This window comes from Pelmatolapia mariae, linkage group LG20 (assembly GCF_036321145.2).
Source record: "Pelmatolapia mariae isolate MD_Pm_ZW linkage group LG20, Pm_UMD_F_2, whole genome shotgun sequence".
NCBI lineage: Eukaryota > Metazoa > Chordata > Actinopteri > Cichliformes > Cichlidae > Pelmatolapia > Pelmatolapia mariae.
Genome location: NC_086244.1, coordinates 19,718,652 through 19,739,769, shown reverse-complemented (window position 1 = coordinate 19,739,769; position 21,118 = coordinate 19,718,652). Strand labels below are relative to the sequence as shown.

The following is a 21,118-nucleotide window of genomic DNA, read 5'->3' as shown; positions in this document are numbered from 1 at the left end:
TAGTGCATCATACACCCAGCAATCATTTTATAGTTGAGCTCTAAAATACACACTCACTAACTACTTTGTTAGATATGTATAGCGTCTCATTTTGTCTTCAGAACTGCTTTAATTGCAAGGATTCAGAAAGATGCTGGAAACATTTCTCTGGATTCTGCTCCATATTGACATGATAGGATCACACAGTTACTGGAGATTTATTAGCTGCAAATGATGTGTGTCTCCCGTTTCATCACACCCCCAAAGTTCTCTACTGGACTGAGATCTGATGACTGTGTCATGTTCAAGAAACCAGTTTGAGATGATCTGAGCTTTGTGATATGACATGACAGTTAGTACAAAGGAGCCCAAAGTGTGCTATGAAAATGTCCCCCACACCATTACACCACCGGTAGTGACCTGAGCTATTGACATAAGGCAGGATGCATCCATGCTTTCATGATGTTTATGCCAAATTCTGACTGTGCCATCTGAATGTCATAGCAGGAATCAAGACTCATCAGACCAGGTAATGTTTTCCAGTCTTCTATTGTTCCGTTTTGATGAGCCCGTGGGAATTTTAGCCTCAGTTTCCTGTTCTTAACTAACAGGAGTGGCAACCGTTGTGGTCTTCTGCTGCTACAGTCCATCTGTTTCTAACAGATGTGTTGTTTGTTCAAAGATGCTGTTCTACATTCCTTGGTTGTAACAAGTTGTTATTTGAGTAACTGTTGCGTTCCCATTAGCTCAAAGCAGACTAGCCATTCTCCTCTGACCTCTGGCATCAACAAAGCCATTTCACCCAGACAACTGCCACTGACTGGATATTTTCTTTTTCCCAGACCATCACCTAAGATGGTCTGGTATAAGTTTGTTATAGCTAAAACAAAACAAAAAAACAAAACTAGATGTGAGAAAAAAACAAAAAACATTTTAGATAGCTAAAATTAAATAAGAAAGAAATCTAACTGAAATTATTTTGTGAACTTGGAAAATTAACTGGTTTTAGTCTTTGTCAATTTGGTAAAAATTTGTTGTCACTTCTTGCCTGATGAGTCTTTGATGGAGGTGTTTGGTGAGACTTTGGTTTGCTGGATGTCTACAGGACTGTGAGAGTTAACTGCGTTCAAAAGAAGTTCTACATTTTTATTGCAATATCTTAACAGATTTTCTCAAATCTTGCCTCTCGTATATGTTCTCCATACAGTAATATCAAAAAAGAGATTAACTAATAAAAACTAAAGTAAAAGGAAAAATTTTCCATACAATAAAAACTGAACTGAAATGACAAAACCCAACCTTGAAACTAACACTCAACTAAAAGGAGAAAAAAAAGAGTCAAAACAAACTAAAATAAAAATTGGAAAATACAAAACTACAACTGGTCTGGTTTGATGGTAAGATGGTTATGCAGAAGAATCCCTCAGACCAGCCTGTCTGACACTTAAATCCTCTCATTCTGAAGCTTAGTTTGGACTTCAGCAGGCCATCCTGACCATATCTACATTCCCGAATGCACTTAATTCCTGCCATGTGATTAGCTTATTGGACATTTGCATTAACAAGCAGTTAAACAGGTATACCTAATAAAGTGGCAAGTGGATAAGGCAAGCCTATATAGACTGTCATAATTTATTTTCCCCCGATGCATTTTCTTTTTAAAGAAAACATTTTTTATAAAATCTGATGCAATTATGAAATTTGCCACCCCTCCCAGTCGTCCCCCAAAATTAAACTCAGTCTACTATAGTTGGGCAAAAGACATTCACATTATAAACTTGACAGAGTATAATTACATCATCCCTGCTTTATTCATTTGCATCCGATTCAAATAAAAGCCCAAATTTGCACAGCCTGAACTTCCAATGATTAGAAGTCGTCCCAAAACTTCGGTGATATTGGCAGGCTAACTCATTAACCCTGACACCTCATATCTAAGAAAACAAAAAGCATTTAAAAATGATTCTTCAACAGTTTATTAGAAAGATGTAGACAATAAAAAAAAAAGAATCCCCACTCTAATTCAACATTACTGGTCTCCCCTTACAGTTTATTGACAGTGCAAGTATAATTTGGTCATTACATGTCGCCGTATTGTTCCATCACGCTGCGTTTTTCAAGCCTCTTTACCAGCTGCAAAACATGTCAGCTCACTTGTGCAGTCTGACACGAGTGTGCACGTTAGGTGGTATAAAGAGATAGTCAATATGTTGAATTCATTCAGATTAACAAAATACAGTAGGTGATCACTGGGAAGATGCAAATATGCCTGGAATGAGTTCAGGAAATTCCAATTTTCTTTCTTTTTTTTAAACCAGCATTAAACAAGAAGTAAAGGGAAACATGTAAGTTGGAAGGTTAAGCTACTGAAACAGTCTTCTTGGATCTCTAATTCACCACACATGAGAGAGGCTTGAAGAAGAACCCAACTGGTAAATTTGCCTAATTATTTTCTTAAAAAAAACAAATCATGAGAAACTACACTGGTTGACTACCTTAAAAACCACAACATTAGGAATGGTTGGGCCTAATCAGCTTTGAACCAATTCATTTGAAGACAGACTGTCAATCTCTTTAACACACATTGCTCAGTTGAGGACAACTATACAGTTTTTTTCCTCCAACAAATAAGGTGTGCTTAGTTGTAATATTTAACAGTAAAACAAGATATCCAAAAGGTGCAGTACAGCAAATGGAAGTGGAGATAGCTGCTCTGTACAATACCATGCATATCAACCTTCAGTGAACTGATTGGTCAAAGGTTTGGAGCTGAGGCTATGGATTTAAATATGGCTACTGACTCATTATGTACAGTTGTTTGTCACTGCTTTCAGTTTCAAGATATACATTTGTTAATAGTCTTCTCTGTTCTGTTCTTCTGTTTTCTCTCCAGAGTTTTATGGTCTTCTACTCCAAATCTGGCATTTCTGAAAGCAAAGTGAAAAGGAGACATTAAAAGTTGATTAAAAAAATAAATAAATAAATACAGCTATAAGTGTAGATGCTACAGAAGCTCAAACCCTTACTCTCATCGTCACTATCTGCAGATTCATCCTGAAAGAGAAAAATAAGAGACCAGTGAAATCGATCTTAGGTTACGTCCATAACCTCTAGTGTCACCAATTAAAATCTCCCTTATCTATAAATATAAGATCAATCAAAGAGATGACTGAAGAGGAGGTCTTACATCATCTGCACCGTCTAGATCAGGTAGGTCATCCTCTCCTCCCATGTTGTTCATCATCTGCAATATAAGATTAGCAATTAAAGCCACATCATTTAAATGCCAACGAGTCGAAGACAGATTGATTTTTTTCCCCCTCTTCCTCATGAGATTAGATTTGAGGCATGCATTAGTCAGGCAAAACAGTTGTTTTTTTAAAAGCAGATCCATTACACTTATTCCAGCCCTTTATATGAAAATATACATGGTTCTATATTGTCTTGGACTCTACCAGAGTACTTTTGCACAATTCATATTCAAAATGATCATTCATATTAAAAAACACAACAAAAACAATGGGAAGTGGGTGAGTCCAGAGTTACCGTAATTCCCCGGACTACAGAGCGCACCTGATTAAAAGCCGCAATCTCTAATTTTAGAAAGAAAATCAATTTTGTACTTGTACAGGCCGCACCGGATTTTAAGCCGTATGCGTTTCACTCGTAATATGAGATATTTACACAGAAATATTACACGTGAGGATTTTTAACGTTTAATTCAATCCGTAAGGTAACATAAACATGGTAACATAAACGTTATGGTAACATACAAAAATACATACTGCAAATGCTTTTTTCCCCTCGAACAGCGCCTGTAACACGGCTACCTTTAAGTATACGTAGTACGTATCAGTAACACACAAATTACGTTGCTTATGGGTTTTTTTTACGGAACAGTGCACAAACAACATTACAACGTGTCTTAACAACCGGTAAAAATATATACCGTATATATACTACTTATCAATTTTATTGGTCTACTGTTACCAGGCAAAATGTTTTTGGCCGCATGAAAGAAAATGCATTAGCCGCACGTCAGTATAAGCCGCAGTGTTCACAGTGTGGGAAAAAAGTAGCGGCTTATGACCCGAAAACTACGGTACTTTTCCCAACTTCTAGGTGAGTGACTGAAGCGAGTACCAATGAGAGCTGGGGATACTGCTGATTAATGTATCAGGTTACACTGATTAATGTATCAGGGTAACCTTTACAGGGTTACCTAGGCAACTGGAGCCTGGAATGTCCACTAGCAACCAACAGTGACAGACCGATACATGATGAGCAAATCGCTTCCTGGGTGGACGCCCTATATTTATTTAGACTTAACATCTCTCAGTGAATTCATCAAGATTCAAGAGTAGATAAAAACAACTAAAACTGAGTATTTAGAGTAGTTTGAAGCTTTGATGTTTAACAAACAGGAGCAACCTGAAAATCTGCTGACCTCATTATTTGAAACATTGGGCGTTTATCAATATGCGTACTTGTGCGTACTTGCGTTCTCGTGTACTCGTGATACGTCATCAGTCGGAGACCAAGTACTGTTCCAATTCGAAGTACGCATCAAGCCGAGAACGCGAAAAAGTCCCGGATGTGTTCTCGATCCGCCCGTTTTATTGAGCATGCATCGGTGTGGACTTGGGACAGCTATATATCCCAGAATGCATTTCATCCAAAACTCAACAGCGGACTCCCGGCACATCGTTTTCAACACCGTACTGGCGTACTTGGGCATTGATAAACGGCCTTTGTTTAATATGACCATTCACCAGCATCCACCATTGTAACAGTACATATGGCCGAACATAAGCACAATGGTTCCACTTTAACGTTGGCAATAGCAGAGCAGGAACAACTTGTTTAGTTTATCATTTACAGACACGGGTAGTCAACAGATTTCTGTCGTTAATAGACACACTAGTAATAAAATAACCTTTCAACCAATTGCACATAGGTGTCACGTTTTTAGATTCAGAAAAATGTGCAGATGATGGGAGACTTCAACCTATGCAGATCTGATAAGTAGTATAAAGTAGGGCTGTGCGATATGGCCAAAATCTCATATCCCGATATAAGACATCTATCGTCCGATAACGATATAAATCACAAGCATTTAACATTTTCTGTAAATTCTGTGAATCTCGGGCAGCTCGACTTGCGTGAAGTGTTTCCAGCTGGGCGTCGTGTACCTGGAGTCGAGTGTTTAAACCGATGCATTTTTAGACATAAGTTGTAACGGCCGCAGTTTTCTTTGTGAATATTTATTACACGGCGTGCTGCGGGGAAAAGCCTGTTCTAACGTTTGAGTCTAAGGTTTATTTTTTAGCACCTGACGGCTCTTTTTTGCTTCTCATCCGTAAATATTCTGCATACTCTTTCACGTGATTCAATTTATTTTGAAAAGTCTCAACAGGATCTTGAGCTTTATTGTGAAAGGTTTATGTGGAAAATAAACAAGCGGACACACGATGGTTTTACTGTCGTTGTTGCTAACGACAACGCATAAAAACAGGCGCTTGTCCGTCCGTAGTGTGGTTATATTAAATATAAGAGAAAGAGAGAACTGTAAGAAATTAATATAGCCACTACAGTGACCATCAAAACGGTGAAAGAAATATTGCCGTAAACGGTTTATTTTGCGACACCACGAAACAAACGATAGCGTAAAATGAAACGATAGACGTTTTTATATCGTCATCCGATACATATCGTTATATCGAACAGCCCTAGTATAAAGTATGTTAAAGAAGGTCATGTGGGGAAGTAGGTTAAAGTACAGGACTTTTCACCTGGGAGAGTCGAGACTAGAGTCTGCAAGAAGTTGGCCTAAACCTACTGTTTTTAGGAGGATGACATATGACTGGAAGAGAAAAGAGACGGGTACTTTCTATGTCTCTGGCATTTGCTGGCTTTAGCTGAGTTTATTTAGACTAAAAAAATAAAAAGCAGGGGAAAAAAGTATTTTTACAGTCAGGTACCCTATATCTGTCTTCAAAGTTGTTTCTTTTGCTGGTTCAATTTGAAACTGTCTGTATTAAAGCTTTGTATTAGCCTCACTACGTGAAAAGTGTTTTTTAATTAAGTATTTTTCAAATATAAAGAATGATTTTATCAAAGCGCTTACATCTGAGAATTGATCGAAGTTGCCCATCTCCTCATCTGAGTCGTCCTCCCAGTCTTTCCAGTTGTTAAAGTCGACACTGAGCCAACTCAGCTGTGGAAACAAAATCAACATTTTTTTTTTTTTTTTAATTGCTGTCGTTGCTTAAATTTGAATATTTTTCAGATGTGCTCACGTGTGGCAGACCTTCGCCTTCTCTTTTGTTAGCCTTGGCCACGCCTTCCCTGGCTGCGCTTTTCGTAGATAGCACAACACTGAGCGGTCTGTGCGTTTGTGTTTGGATTCCTGGATCGAGGTTTAAACGGAGCACAGCAACAAATGCGGTCACTCCTGCGTTGTGTGCAGTGAATAAATGTTTTATAGCATTTTTGAAAGTGGTCAGTACAACTTACATTTTCATCAATGGCGTCGAAAAGGTCTATTTCATTCTCGTGCTTCACATTGTCAGTTCCTCCAAGACAGCTGCAGGGAACAAAGACACATACTCACTATAAATATACCATATAAGAGATGGTCCAACAAGAAATGTACAGATAAATGTAGCCAGAATTAGGAAAACTCACCTGAAACCACACTTTGTTTTATCAAAATTGACCTTAACATCTTTGCTGTCTGCTACACAGAACTCTATAAAAACAGAGTCCCTCCTGTCGTACCACTTGGCAGTCGCTGGATGCCTTTAAGAAAATGAAGGACATGAGAAAAGAAGAAAAAAGCATGCAACTCACTTTATCCTTTAAAAGTTCAGCTTTTCAAGCCTTCAAAAACAACTTCAATGAAAAAAAAAAAAAAACACAATAAATAATCCGAGTGCTGGTGAAGAGACAAGACAGCCTGCTATCAAACCTCCTTTGTGTCAGGTTGCTGTAAAGAGCATCGAGTTACACACACTGCTCCAGTATCAAGAGTGAAACATCTGTGGATACTAAACTGTGACAAGTCACATTTACAAGCTGTTGTGGATGGGGGGGCCCTTCTCAAATTTTCCTTTTAACTTTTAAGTCTTTAGGGTATAATGTGAGCCAATGTTGCTAACTTTACTTAATGTGATCTAGTAGCATGACAAGTTCTGAAAAGCTCATCTCTAACTTTGAACATGAGGGATGAACAGAAAAGCCATGTGCTTTATTTTTTTTTACCCCAATGGATACAAATTAAATGATGGGTATATTTGGCTTCATTACCACACACTTCCACCTCAAGTAATTTTACAGAACACATGCATGAGACTGGCTGACCTGCATCCATTGATTAATTGGTCTTTGCATGGAAGCTACAGGTATGTTTACTGCTCTCTTAGCATTGTAGTGACTGTCTCATTAGATAAATCCTCTTAGAAATCCTCAATGCAGTGTGGGGTAGCTAGCTTTAAACATCGTTACAGCCCAAACAAAACCACTGATGGAGTCTGATTTTCTTTACAAATCTGAAATCTTGCCGCAGATCCGATGCTAATCTGATCTTAGCCTTCCAGAAGTCTTAATGAAGCCTCCTGTAGCCAAGCTAACAGCGGTGCCGCTACGCTAGTCATGCCATGCGGTACACCTGACCCATGCTACAGCTAAAAGAAACCGACTCTTTCGCCAATGAAGGATAAAGGGGTCTGCTATATTAGCCTTGCCGATACACTGTGAGGTTTTACCCGGTTTGTAAGGCAGCGAGTCACGCTGAGTCCCTACTTCATTGAGGCCATGCCACCCTCCCGCCTTTCCAACAGCATGTTTCAAGCTGCTAAAGCTAGCTAATCATTCAGCCTGTACTATCGCACTTTCCCTCCACTGCGCCTTTACGTACGCTCCCCACAACTTACATGTCTTGGTGTGAAGTGAATTTCTTTATCACAGATAAAACAGCCCCGTGAAAAAGATCGGTGGCGCCTGTAAAACAAGAAGGAATGCCGCCCAACACACGGCCAAAGCAAACGCCTCTAGACCCTGGACTCTACTCCGGATCTTATTGCGTATCCCAGGAACGGAATAGCAGTGCTGACGCACTCCGAGCGCACTAGACGTTTCTAGAGCTTTCAGCCACAGCTGCGAGTGATGTGAGAGAGGGCGACTACTATGGGAATCCACTACAACCTGACTCCGGTCCGAACACCTCAAACGGTTTACCCAGGCTTATGAACACTTTTTAGAAGCTGCAGGATCCTTGTAGTATGTACTCAACTGCAACTAGCAACTCAAATGCATGCAAAAATATAAATACAGATAGATCCATAAGTATTTTACTGTGACGGTTTAAAAAACAAAAAAAGATTTATTTTTATTTTGCCACCACAGTTGTTTTTAAATCAAGCAAGATGTAGCTCACTTTCAGGTTTAATTTAAGTGGTTTAAATGAATAAATATTTAAAAAGAAAAAGTGTCTAAACACCTACGAACCGAATATCCCGACAATTTTACTTTATTATAATCTGTGTTAATATGTGCTCAAGTAAAAATAAAACAGACAAAAAATAAATACAATAAAAAATATAGAATTAAAACATGTAAAAGGACATGAATAGTTTTAGTATGAAGTTTTCTTTTTTTTTCTCCTTTTTTCTTTTTTCTCACCAACCTGGTGGCAGTGTCAAACCCACAACCAGTTCTAAGTATTTCCGTAAAAAAAGCCCCCCAAAGCTGCAAAACAACAGCAACACACAATTTTGTTAAGACGTTTTTAGTAGTTTACATAAAAAAGACTAAAAGATAAATAATACATAATGAGTTTTGTTTTTGTTTTGTTTTTTAAACGGTAAACACCGAGTACGGCAGTCAAACGAGTAAAGCAGGGTTTGAAGCCTTTTCAAAGAATGATCAGAAGTTGATAACAGTGTCTAAAAAACTGGATACTGGTTGCAACATTATATCAAATACATTACATTCCAACATTTTTTTTCTGTTTATAAAGTCTTGCATATAAATTACAGCTGGGAAAAGAAAGCAGGTAAAATAAACGTGTTTTATTGAAAGTGGAACCATTGACGTCATCGATCATGGGAAGGGCTACCACAAGAAATTCACCAATGATTGGCTACTCACGAATCCTCCGGTTTCTGCTCATAATACCCTGTAATAATCGGCTCTCAAATATGTCCAAATGCGTTCTACTTCACATGTAGAAATTGTTCAACAGTAGCACAAGCACTGGGACTGTGCTGCTGGAAAAGCAGCAAAAGTCTGTAGTTATCCTGTGAGGTACAGATAGTCTAAGTAATGGGAAAAAACCAAGCACCATGGAGCACCATTAACCCAAAAGGTGTTTTGATGATGGCCGTGAAAAGCTAACACCTAACTCTGAAATCTCCCATAGGTGCTCAGCTGGGTGGAAATCTGGATGTGGATGTGTGGCTGAAAGCATAGCCTTCCTGGAGTCACATCCACCTTTTGCCCATCGCCAGCATGACCTTGGCTCCAGTTGGTAAATAACAGTGCCAGGATGGTACAGTACCATTGTGGGATTTGTTTAGAATTTTTGTATAAGCCATATATATGAGAGCAATCACAGTGTCTTACTCAGTCTTTGTGCAAAGCTGTATCAAGATTGGTCTACTCATCTAGGGGAAGATAGGGAACATGCAAACATGTGCTATGATCATGAATGGGATGTTTTCAACTTGCTTTTCAAACATGCACTTTCCTCTCAAATCATGCAGCCTTTCTCTCAGTTAAAAAAAAGCCTTTGGAACTTTATCAGGTTATAATTTCTGTATTTAACCTTGTATGGGATTAATCTTTCAAACCTAGTTTACTTTCATTACATACCCTAAATTTAGGTTTGTTTCTAACAAACTATAATACAAACATATTTAGTGTTTAAGAAAGCTTGATTTTAAAAACATTAATACAATATTAGAATTGTCTTTGATTTTTTTTATTACGTATCTTTTTACATTGATGTAACTTATACATGGCTCCTAGAACTAATGATTTTGTATATTTTAATTTTAGTCTTTAAATAGTTAAAAATGTTGTCAGTGCAAGATCACTAGTTAGGCAACTTGATATAAATCTCTTGTTCCACTACATCCCTGAGGTGCTGTACTGGGTTGTTGTCTGGTGATTGTGATGAATGTACTGTTATGTTAAAAAAAAAAAAAAGTTTGTTTATGATATGGCATGTTATCCTGCTGAAAGCTTCCATCATAAGATGGGTTCACTGTGGTCATAAAGAGATAGGCGCAGTCAGCAACAATAGGTAGGCTGTGGTGGTAAACAATGCTTAACTGCACCCAGAGTGTGCCAAGACAATATGCTCACACCATCACAACACCCCTGCCAACCAGAACTGAGGCAGGCCTAGCATCTGAATGTTGCATGTTGAGTTTTAACTGAAATGCTACATTCAAAGTCACTTAATTCACCTTTCTATACCTGATGCCCAGTTAAAATGTCATGGGCTCACTGACGACGTCTACATAACTAAATACACTGAGCTGCCATGCACTTGGCGTGATGAAATAGTATTGAACAGGTGTACCTAACATAGTCACTGGTGAATGTATACCAACCATATTAATCACTGCTCAGTTTGCCAGTGACTTATTAGTCATTTGCAAGCTAATTCAGCTATGCTTTAAGTATAATTTTGCAGCATTTCTTCTGCAATCACCAACTACTTTTAGCTGTACTTCATTTTCTTCTGCTTATCCAGGTCGGGTTGCGGGGGCATCAGCCTAAACAGAGAAACGCAGAGCTCCGTCTGTCCAGCCAGCTCCTCTGGGTTATCAAGGGGAACATTGGGGTGTTCACAGGGAAGCCAAGAGATAAAAACCCGTCCAGCGTGTCCTGGGTCTACCCATTGGTCTCCCAGCAGGACACACCCAGGAGGTGCCCAACATATTGGTACTCTACTATATTAACAGTTCTACCTTATAAATGTCACATTAAAATACTATACACAAAGTAAAAATATAAGCAGATACAAATTTGATTATAGTTGTCTCAAATGAAGCTGTCAGCAGTTCCTGAAAAAATAAAAAATATATATCCTTAAAACCTTTTAGAGCTGACAAAAGTACTCACTGTCATTTTGTGCAATTTCCTAAACAAATGAGAAGTTATGCATCAAGTCATTTCAGATTTATCAGTTTTATTTTTTCCTAGAACAATGTGATACCTTCAGTCTTACACAAAGTCCACAAAACATGGAGAGATTTACAGTTTTCTTGGAGCTGGAATCCACATCCCCCACTAAATAAAACACCAACATTCTTCTACACTCAAGTTTTCAGATTTTTACTGCAAAACAAAATGAAAAATAAAACTAGTGTCTCTATGATACCTCTGTGCTGTTAGCACTGTAACAGCTTCAAACCTAACCTGCAGTCTGTATCCTGGGCCTTAGTAAGAAGATAGGAGAAGAAAAAAAAATGCACCCACACTACATATATACATTTCCAGATTAGGACTGTGACTCTATCCCGGCCTTAATCAGACTAATAATTACACTTGCTCATACAGCAGAGCTCCATTTTCCCCACTAAAGAACCACAAACGAAACAAAATTTAATTTCATCAAGCCACAACTTTATTTCCATCTTGGGTATAAATTGTATAAATGAGTTTGGATTAAATCAGCAACCTTTTGTCAACTCTTCGTCGACAGGGTCCCCATTACATCGTCAACTCCTACAAAACAGCAAAAGTAAAAGTCAGTGGATGTGTAAATATTAGCTGATATAATTTTAAAGCTTTGCTCTCTTCTCAGGACAGAAATATTGGCTTCATATGACTCAGAAGAACGAAAGTCACTGTGTTAAATCATCACTAAAGAGCGCTGGAGAGTAAAGTGTTTAAATTGTTTTGATAGATAGTTAAAATCTCACCATGATGGCATTGACGATGTCGTTGTTGTTATTTTTCAGGGCGCGTACAGCCTTCGCCCTCGACACGTTGGCTTGTGACATGACGAGTTCGATGTCTTTGACCTCAACTCCAGTCTCATCAACCTATGAAAATAATCAATGCAAACATTAATCATCTCTCCAACACAAAGCCATGCCCGTCTTCACTTGACTAAACTGCATCTCACCTCTTCTTCTTCGCTTTCCTCCTGTACTGTTGGCGTCTGTGTGTTTTCCTGGACGTTTGATACAGTTTCTCCCGGTACCTTGAATTTTTCTGCAGCGGCCAGCTGGGCTTGCTGGGAAAGATCTTCAATCTGAGGAAAGCAGTGAGGAAGTTAAAAGAGGTCAGCACATTATTTAGCAAAAATATTTAGCTTATGAATGCAGTGATGGAATCCATTTGCCTGCATTACACAAAGCTAAGACTACACACACTCAGCAGCTCTACTGACAAACCCTGACAACTGGTATTGTTGTTGGCGCGTTACCTTAGCTTCCCCGAAGACGATGTATGTATCTGATGCAGGGCTCTTGTAGACATCTGGTTTGGTGATGACGAACAAGATGTTCTTTGACTTGCGAATGGTGACCCTAGTGACTCCTGTTACCTGCCTGAGACCAAGCTTTGACATTGCCTGAAAGAAATGGAAGTAAATTTACCAAATCTAATCTTTAAATGTACAGATGTTTATAGAGCACTGAGTGAACTGGGACTGTTACCTTTCGTGCCTTCTTTTCACTGCGGCTCTGTTTGGCTTTGCTGACAGGTTCCTCATCTATTTCGGCAGCTGCTGCAAGCTAAAGTAGAATTTACATTAAGTGTTTTACACCAACGAGTAAATGCAGAATCAGCGATTAGATACGTTTTATATTCATCTCTTCTCAGGACAGAAAGGCTGGCTTCAGTAGGCTCAGAAGAACGAAAGTCACTGTGTAAATCATCAGTGAAGAGTCAATGACGGACATCTATACCAGTGAACACAATAAACCAGACTCAAGTCTCACCTGAGCTTGCTGTGTCTGTGTCTGTGCAGAGTCCTGTTCCTCCAGCTCAGGGACTGAGTCGTCGCTGTCCGACTCAGTGCCGGATCCTGCAGAGACCAACAGAGAAACTGTCACAATGTGCCACTTAGGTTACATGTGTACACCTGAAAGTTAATCTGAAGGTAAGCTGCACCAATATTGTGGAACAAAGTACTTTGATTCAAAACAGCACATTTTCTGTCATCTTATTACCATTATAGTAATTTTCCTCAGGACTTTGTTGAGAACATAATCTCTTTCCAGCCAAAAATGCCATTTCCAAACTTGATTAGACAACACATGACAATACCAGCCCTGACCTGCACTACATTTTAAACAAACAGTACCCAACAGAACTAATGCATTCCAAAACCAGGAGTACACTTTCCAAAATCTAATAATATCTTATATTTTAGCATCTAAAGCAAACCTAATTTTTATTTCGCAAGCTAACCTTTGTAAGAGAAAGGCATATTTAAGCATCTGAACATCTTTCAGAACGCTAACAGGTGGGGAAAAAACCCCCAAAACAAACAGACGGCACAAGAGGAGAGAAAGGAGGAAATACCATTGTCGTTCTTGTCGTTCACAGGCTCCGTCTTGGCTGGGGTTTTAGCAGGTGTGGGGGCAGGTTTAGGTGGCGAGACAGGTTGAGGAGGAGTTGAAGTAATTAACTCAACCTCAGGTTTAACAGGGGCAGGTTTTGCAACTGCCTCAGCAAACGTGAGTTTACGGGGAGCTGGGTTAGGAACAGCAGGCTCAACTGGAGTGGGCTTTAAGGGAGCAGGTGAAGGGTCTGCAACTGGTTTTACAGGTTTAGCAACCTCAGCTGGTGCTGCACTAACATCCACCACTTTGGCTGGCTTGACATCTTCAGCTGGCTTAGGTGCTGCAGCTATCATGTTAACATCAGCAGGGGCAGACTTGACCTCTGCATCTGGCTTTGCAGCCTTAGGAGCTGCAGTTTTAATCTCTTCAGCTTGTTTAGGGACCTTGTTGGGGACAGATTTGGCCTCAGCCACTGGCTTAGGTGTCTTCTTGGAGGCACATTTGGCTGCCTTAGTGGCCTCAGTGGTTGTAGAGTTGGCTTCAATAAGTGGCTTAACAGTCTCTGAAGGAGCAGGTTTGGCTTCGGCCGCTGGCTTAGCAGTCTCTGGGGGAGCCGGTTTGGCCTCGGCCGCTGCCTTCGCAGTCTCTGGGGGAGCCGGTTTGGCCTCGGCCGCTGCCTTCGCAGTCTCTGGGGGAGCCGGTTTGGCCTCGGCCGCTGCCTTCGCAGTCTCTGGGGGAGCCGGTTTGGCCTCGGCCGCTGCCTTCGCAGTCTCTGGGGGAGCCGGTTTGGCCTCGGCCGCTGCCTTCGCAGTCTCTGGGGGAGCCGGTTTGGCCTCGGCCGCTGCCTTCGCAGTCTCTGGGGGAGCCGGTTTGGCCTCGGCCGCTGCCTTCGCAGTCTCTGGGGGAGCCGGTTTGGCTTCGGCCGCTGCCTTCGCAGTCTCTGGGGGAGTTGGTTTGGCCTTCGCAGGTGGTTTAGCTACATTTGGGGCTTTGTCCACAGTTGCTGGCTTACTGGCCTCTATGGGAGCAGGTTTGGCCTCAGCTGTCTGCTTAGCGGTCTCAGTAGGCACAAGTTTGGCCTCAGCTACTGGCTTAGTTTCTGCAGGAGCAGGTTTTTCCTTGGCAGGTGGTTTAGTTTTATTAGGAGCTTTGTCAGCAGACTCAGCAGAAGCAGTTTTAGCCCCAGGAGCAGGCTTGCTTGGGGTTTCCACCACAACCTCCTCAACTTTGCCAGGGTTTGCTGGTTTAGTCTTGGAACCTGCTTTAGGAGCTTTGACAGGAGCTGGTTTAGCACCATTATCAGCTACAGCTGATACTTCAGAAGACACCTTAGCTACTTCAGTGGGAGCTGATTTTACTGGGGCTGCTGCTTCAGTAACCTTAACAGGCTTTGGCTTGTCCGCCTTTTGTTTAACTGGTGTCTTTGTAGCCTCTACAGGAGCAGAACTGCAGCTCTCAGCATTAGGCTTAGGAGATGTAGCAGGCTTTGCACCTTGTTTCTCAACAGGAGATGCACAAGCTGGCATTTTAACTGGCTTCTCAGGTGGGATAAGGGGAGGGAGCTCATCGTCAACAGATGCAATAAGTGGAGCATTTTTCGATGAGGTTGCTTTAACATCAACTGACTTAGGAGGACTAGAGGCAATAGTATCTGAAAATGATACTGGTGCTGCAACAGCAGGTTTTGAGGTAACTTTAAAAGCAGGTGGCACTGCATCAGCCTTTGTCGCACCTGGTGATGGGGTTTTTGTCTCACTCAGGGCAGGTTTAGCATCATCAACTACATTATGCTTGAGGCTAGGCTCTGTTGGCTTTTCATCAACTCCTGTGGCCTTGCACTCGAGGACAGGAGCAGGCACAAATGCCTCTCCCTTTTTAGCCTTACCCTGTTTGCCAGCCTTGACAACTTTTGGGCCCGAACGGTTACCCTGATTAGCAGAGGAGCTGCCAGGTGAGGCAGCAAGGGGAGATGGCAAAGGTGACAACGGAGTAGAGGAGGGAGTTGATTTTGGCGAGGTAGGAGAGGAGGAAGAGGCAGACATAGAGGAACGCTTTCTTCTGCCGGGGACAGCCTTTGGGGCAGAGGCACCCTGTGCACTCTTGGCATTTTTGCCTTTAGGCTTAGCAGGGCCTGAAGCTGCCTCAGGTTGCTGGGAGGAAGCTGGGGCAGGAGGTGTAGCTGAACAAAAAAAGATTCAAGTTTTTCTTTTGTTTTGATATTGGAAGTCTTTCTCATGCGGGTTAAATGGTCAAATCAAGACCCAATCTTCTGGCTTAGGGTTAGGAAAAAAAACATACCTCCCTTGAGTTGGATGCAAACAGCCACTCAAAATGTACAAGACACTTTTTACTTCCACACTGAAAAACTATATTTAGTGTAGACGCACATTTTACGAAATCACGCAACACAAACACAGCACCAATGAACTGGTACATCCAGTAAAAGCAAACACCAGGCAAAACAAACTAACCCAATCCAATTAAATCCAATTTTTTATTGAAATGGGTCATAATTATGCATTAGATTTACCATAATTTTTTAAAAACTACACTTTAGGCAAACAAATCTGTAAAAAGCCATAAAAAGGATGGTAAAAAAGGACAGTACACTGCATCAAAACAAGTCAAAGATTAACTACACTTTATGTCAATTATGATATACTTCCAGAAAATTCAAACTCTCCCTTACAAAAAGCCAGCAGCCTCAAGCTACTTGGCACCTTAGTGTTAAATGTCATCATGACCACATGCTGAATAGAAACAAGCCAACAAGATGTATTGAAACAAGATGTATTGAAAAGGTGGGGACCAAATAAATCATAAATAAACACGAGGTGTTTAATGTGATTCCGGTTTCACAGAACAAACCAACCTGAAAGGTGGCGGGTGGAAACAGGTTGGGCTTCAGATTTAGCGGCATCCTTTGACTGAATGACCTCGGACAGAAGTATTACAGGCTCCGTCTTGTCAACATTTTCATTTTGAGTATCCATGGTGACGTTCACATCACCAGCATCTACTCCATCTTGAGCTGCATCCAAGCACATATTCTTTAAACCTTCTACCACAGTCTCCGCGTCATCTCTGGCCTTCCCATCTTCAGAAGTACAAAGCTTTGGATCAGCTGAGGTTTTTCCTCCAGGTACTCCTGACTGTTCTTCAGAAGTCAGCATAACCTCTTGGGTGGTCAATTCTTCGGCTGAAATGAAGAACTGACTTTCCTCTCCAGCAGTAACTGCTCCTTCACAAATATGCAACTCTGAAGAAACACTCACAGCATCAGCAGATTGCAAAGACTCACTGAGAGGTGCCAAACCAGCTGAAGCTCCTGCTACTTCAGCAGTGAGCCCTTGCTGTGACAAAGGTATTGGGTTCAACCCACTTGCTTCCATTTCCCTGGTCACCTCTTGGTTTGCAGCTACACCATTTGCTTGGTCACATGTAGCCTGACTGCGAGCTTCTTCTGCAGAGGCTCTCTCTTTAGCTTGAGCAGAGGTTTCTGGGGGGTTCTCCAGTGGGATTGCCTTGCTCGCAGTGGAAACAGCTATCACAGGAGGAAATTCATTCAATACTAAGAACATTGTGATGGGTGTAGGGCATTCACCATGGTGATTTGAGGACCAAGACTACGAGCTTCAACACGACAAGGAAAAAAAATTGTGCTCCACACATGAAGAAGAATTTGTGTATGTGAGAAAGCTGCAGCAATCGGCCCAGTTTTTTGTTGTTAAATATGCTCCCAAAAAAACCAAACACAAAAACAAAACTGTGCTCAAGTCCTAAAATACATGCAGTGTCCAAATGTGACAGAAAACAGCAGCATGTCAATTCATAGTGTAAGACTCGATATACAGGACTGCACTTAGAAAGCGCTGAACGAGATCACTTCACTGCTTCAGTAGCATTTCTTGACTAATTCAAAAGTACTCTTATACCAAGAGGAGATCAGTACAGGCAGCATTAGCAGATTTAAAGGCAACATTACTATGAAATGTGTCTCTGTTATTAACCTCACAGCTTTTATCTTGAACAATATCCAGAACTCACCCAGTCTAAAGCTTCAGCCACTACACCTTTCCAGTCAATGGTTAATTTGTGTTCCTATGAACGTCACATTGCTCTCTCTATTCCAAACTGATCATGGCAGTACAATAAAACTGGAGTGCAGCATCTGCCATCACTCTTTTGTTGTCTTAAATCTGCATGTTCAAAGTTCAAATAAATGCACAAAGCTACCTTTGCTACTCTTAGTCCTTTACCAATATCCAATTACATGGATAAAGAGTAAAAAACAAATCCAACCACTATGAAAATTACAATTCTGTATTTTACATAGTGTCCAACAAAAGTTACCAGCAGGCTTAAAGTTAAAAATAAAGTAGTATTCATTTGAATTTGTCACAATGAGTTTTTTTTTTTTGTTTGTTTGTTTGTTTTTAAATGTATAACTTTGGAACATATTTCAGATCAATATATTTTAGGCTTTTTGAGCACTCTATCAACATATGTTGAGTCATTCCATGTCATCTGACTAAATGCTTTCAGCAAAACCAAGTCTGATTTCCCTATCAAAACAAAAATCCCCCCCCACCCCCCACCCCCCCCCCCCCCCAAAAAATAGGGTAATGATGCACTTTTGTCATTTAACTTTATACACACACCCATCATGAGCTCTCAATCCAACTGTAGTATATGAATAAAGTTGTGTATAGATGCATTAATCATAATTTTAATACTCAATGTTGTGGCATACAATTGAACTGTATTAAAATGACACTGCAGTACATTTTTTTAAAAAAAAGAAAAAGTGAAGCTCGAGAATTTTTAAGATACAAATGGAGAAAGAATTGTGATGTAGTCTGAACAGTTTTCATTGCTTTTACAGCAAATCCATCAACAACCTATGACTTACAACAACACCAGATAACTATAATTGCCTTTTCTCCTTTTTCTGGTGAAAATGGCTTCGTGCAGGGGTGTCCGGCTCCAGTCCTCGAGAGCTGCTGTCCTGCAGCTTTTAGATGCATCTTTGTTCCAACACACCTGAAGCAAATGAATGGCTTGCTACCGGGCCTTTTCCAAACTTAATGGCATGCTGAAGAGGTAATACAACCATGTGATTCAGCTGTGTTGGAGCAGGGATGCATCTAAAAGCTGCAGGACAGTAGCTCTTGAGCACTGGAGTTGGACATCCCTGGCTTAGTGTAATGCACACAGACTAACTTTCAAAAATCTTTTAGTGTAATTTGTAGTAGTGCATTGAAGCCCCACTGTAGTGAGTGACTGCACTGTATAATATTGCATGGCCATCGCGAATTAAACCGGTCTGTTCATGATGGACTCAAGGACTTCTACACGCGTTGTCAGAGATGTGAAAATGAGAAATATGGTATACATCTACACTATTTGATTAGCATTATGAGGAAACTAGATACAATTTCACAGTCCTTTTGTCCTATTCAGTTTATATGTTTTATAATACTACCAAACAGACTTATTGCCATCATTAAGGTCTGTGCTGTCCTGTCAGGGTTTTTCAGACTTTAAAACTGGCCTTTTTAAGTCCAAGTCTAATTTCTGAGCCTATTTCTTCAATTTGATGCATGAGGCGCATTCTTTAGTCAGAGGCCAAGCTCTGTTTAATATGTGGCAAAAACTTTGCAGGAAAAACTTACATTTCTTGCCACCAAAAATATTTGTGTCTTCCACAATAAAACCACTGGGACAGAGATAAAAACATTTTCCAAGTGGGGCTTAATTTACTCAAGCATATAATGCACTGTTGTTTATCAAATTGCTGTAAACAACAGGAAATTGCATAGACTTTTGTTAAGGCGACAGACTCATTCGTTTAAACTGCAGATTAAACAACGTACTAATGCTGCAGACAACCTGCCCTAAACAAGTATAACGTGCGCTTAAAAGCACAGTTCTCTTCAACGAAAATAGATGGTTTATAAAGTGCTGCTAAAGCAAAATTGTAATGTCACATGAAAATAATTACACAATACACAATGCCACTACTTTGTCACACCTAGTGGGTTTTCAAGGCATTCATCATGCACATGGAAAACCACACTCAACACCATGCATTGTGTCCCAAATCCAGCTATCAGTGCAAGTCACCACACGCATTTGTGAGCCTGTGCTTAAATGAAAGAAAGGGGTCCTGGATTAGCGTTTACTGCCGCAAATCCCCTCAGTGTGGGCATACATTCTGCTCCAAACACACGTATTAACTGTGTTTTAGGGCCGGACGTCCCCAACACACAGCTGGTGAGTCACCTGTTACGTCAAGTCAGGGTCCTGCCAGCTGAGTTAACTCCCTAAACCCCGAGCCTCTCATCCAGAACCCCACTCTCTAATATGCAGCACTGCATGCAGGTTGTGAAAAAGCCAAAAATATACGAACCAGTCTCGACTTGAGGCTGCTGCATCTCCTGTTCGGTGACTGGGACCGTTTCTGTGGCTTCACCAGGCATAGTTGCTGCGGAGAAAAATAAGGATTAGATATTTAGTTAGTTACATAGGTCGGGACATATGAGCTCCCCCACATAAGTGACGGTTAATACACCGACTTGAAGTTGTCATAACTGGCTGAACAGGCCATAATGAACCCATGCTTTAGCCCGCAGGCTCAGTGTTAGCTCAAGTTAGCCTCAGCATGGGGAAGCTCGCCGCTTATAACCCAGTCTACCGCATTTTCCTCCAAATTCACCTTCTTTAAAGTGACCTACTTGTTGTCACTCAAGTATCTCCCTCATCTCGGGCCACCTAACTCACTGCGGCCCTGACAGGCTGTGAGCGGACTGCAAGACATCATGCTCCCCCATTTTGAGCCGGTAATCAGCGGCACAACGACACATTTATCACCGAGAAGAGAGCTCACACAACGGTAATAGTTGTACGGATATAACGGCCCTACATTAAATAAACACACCAACCCTTTGATTCAGTTGGGACTGAGTGAAAAACAGCTGGATGATGTTGGATTATTAGCGGAGACACTCACCGACTCAGGACGTTATATCCAAGATGGCTGTGAGAGAGAACTTCTGACCTCCGCCTCACGATAATATCCGCTTCAGCGACAATTTCTATTTCCGGGTTATTTAAAGGCACAGGCTTCGTTTGTTTAGCTTTATCCTACCGCGAAACACGGGAATACAAACAAAACTCAAAGCTTAATGTAATAAAAATTTCCAATAGTACTATAAATCAGTAAATTTACCACAGCCCCAGAACCCAAATACAAAAGTCATAAATACCCAAATATTCTCTCAGATTGTCAGGTCTCAAAAAATGAAAAATAAAAGATGCTTTGGGCTTATACAGTTTTATAACAGTAAAAATGTTTGGGTCTTTATTTATTTATTATCCCCCATGGGACAAAGAGTATCCTTTTATGGCATATTGGTGCAGCTGAAGGCAAAAATAAAATAATTAAAAAAAATAGAGGGGCTGTGTTTAGGTGCTGGAAAAATTAAAAACTTTTGAGATTAAAGTAATAGATTTTTGAAGAAAAAAAAAACTTGCTTAGAAACGAAATGGCCAACACCTGCCAAAACTGAAGGCAAAGATATATTTGAAAATATACATATTTTGAAAAA

General features: G+C 40.6%; 3 protein-coding genes and 2 non-coding genes across 5 annotated transcripts; all 5 read right to left on the bottom strand.

The window, feature by feature from the left end:
- Window positions 1–1,939: 1,939 nt before the first annotated feature.
- LOC134619000 (prostaglandin E synthase 3-like) lies at window positions 1,940–8,071 on the bottom strand. The gene is made up of 8 exons (XM_063464674.1): window positions 7,914–8,071; window positions 6,667–6,780; window positions 6,496–6,565; window positions 6,290–6,388; window positions 6,107–6,196; window positions 3,167–3,223; window positions 3,006–3,033; window positions 1,940–2,906 (listed from the first exon to the last, which is right to left on the bottom strand). Coding segments are annotated over exons 1-8 (480 nt in total). The 5' UTR covers window positions 7,916–8,071; the 3' UTR covers window positions 1,940–2,886.
- A 3,523-nt stretch (window positions 8,072–11,594) lies between these two features.
- On the bottom strand, window positions 11,595–20,584 carry LOC134618244 (nascent polypeptide-associated complex subunit alpha). The gene is made up of 8 exons (XM_063463552.1): window positions 20,521–20,584; window positions 19,921–19,995; window positions 12,942–13,027; window positions 12,657–12,734; window positions 12,425–12,571; window positions 12,122–12,250; window positions 11,916–12,038; window positions 11,595–11,718 (listed from the first exon to the last, which is right to left on the bottom strand). The coding sequence occupies exons 2-8, from the start codon at window positions 19,988–19,990 to the stop codon at window positions 11,704–11,706; spliced, it is 648 nt and encodes a 215-aa protein (XP_063319622.1). The 5' UTR covers window positions 19,991–19,995; window positions 20,521–20,584; the 3' UTR covers window positions 11,595–11,703.
- On the bottom strand, window positions 11,789–11,863 carry LOC134619627 (small nucleolar RNA SNORD59). Its single transcript, XR_010092031.1, has one exon. It is a non-coding gene; the product is annotated as a small nucleolar RNA SNORD59 (small nucleolar RNA).
- On the bottom strand, window positions 12,814–12,887 carry LOC134619626 (small nucleolar RNA SNORD59). The gene has a single exon (XR_010092030.1). It is a non-coding gene; the product is annotated as a small nucleolar RNA SNORD59 (small nucleolar RNA).
- Window positions 13,034–18,061, bottom strand: LOC134618243 (proteoglycan 4-like). The gene has a single exon (XM_063463551.2). The coding sequence runs from the start codon at window positions 15,548–15,550 to the stop codon at window positions 13,454–13,456; it is 2,097 nt and encodes a 698-aa protein (XP_063319621.1). The 5' UTR covers window positions 15,551–18,061; the 3' UTR covers window positions 13,034–13,453.
- Window positions 20,585–21,118: the final 534 nt, after the last annotated feature.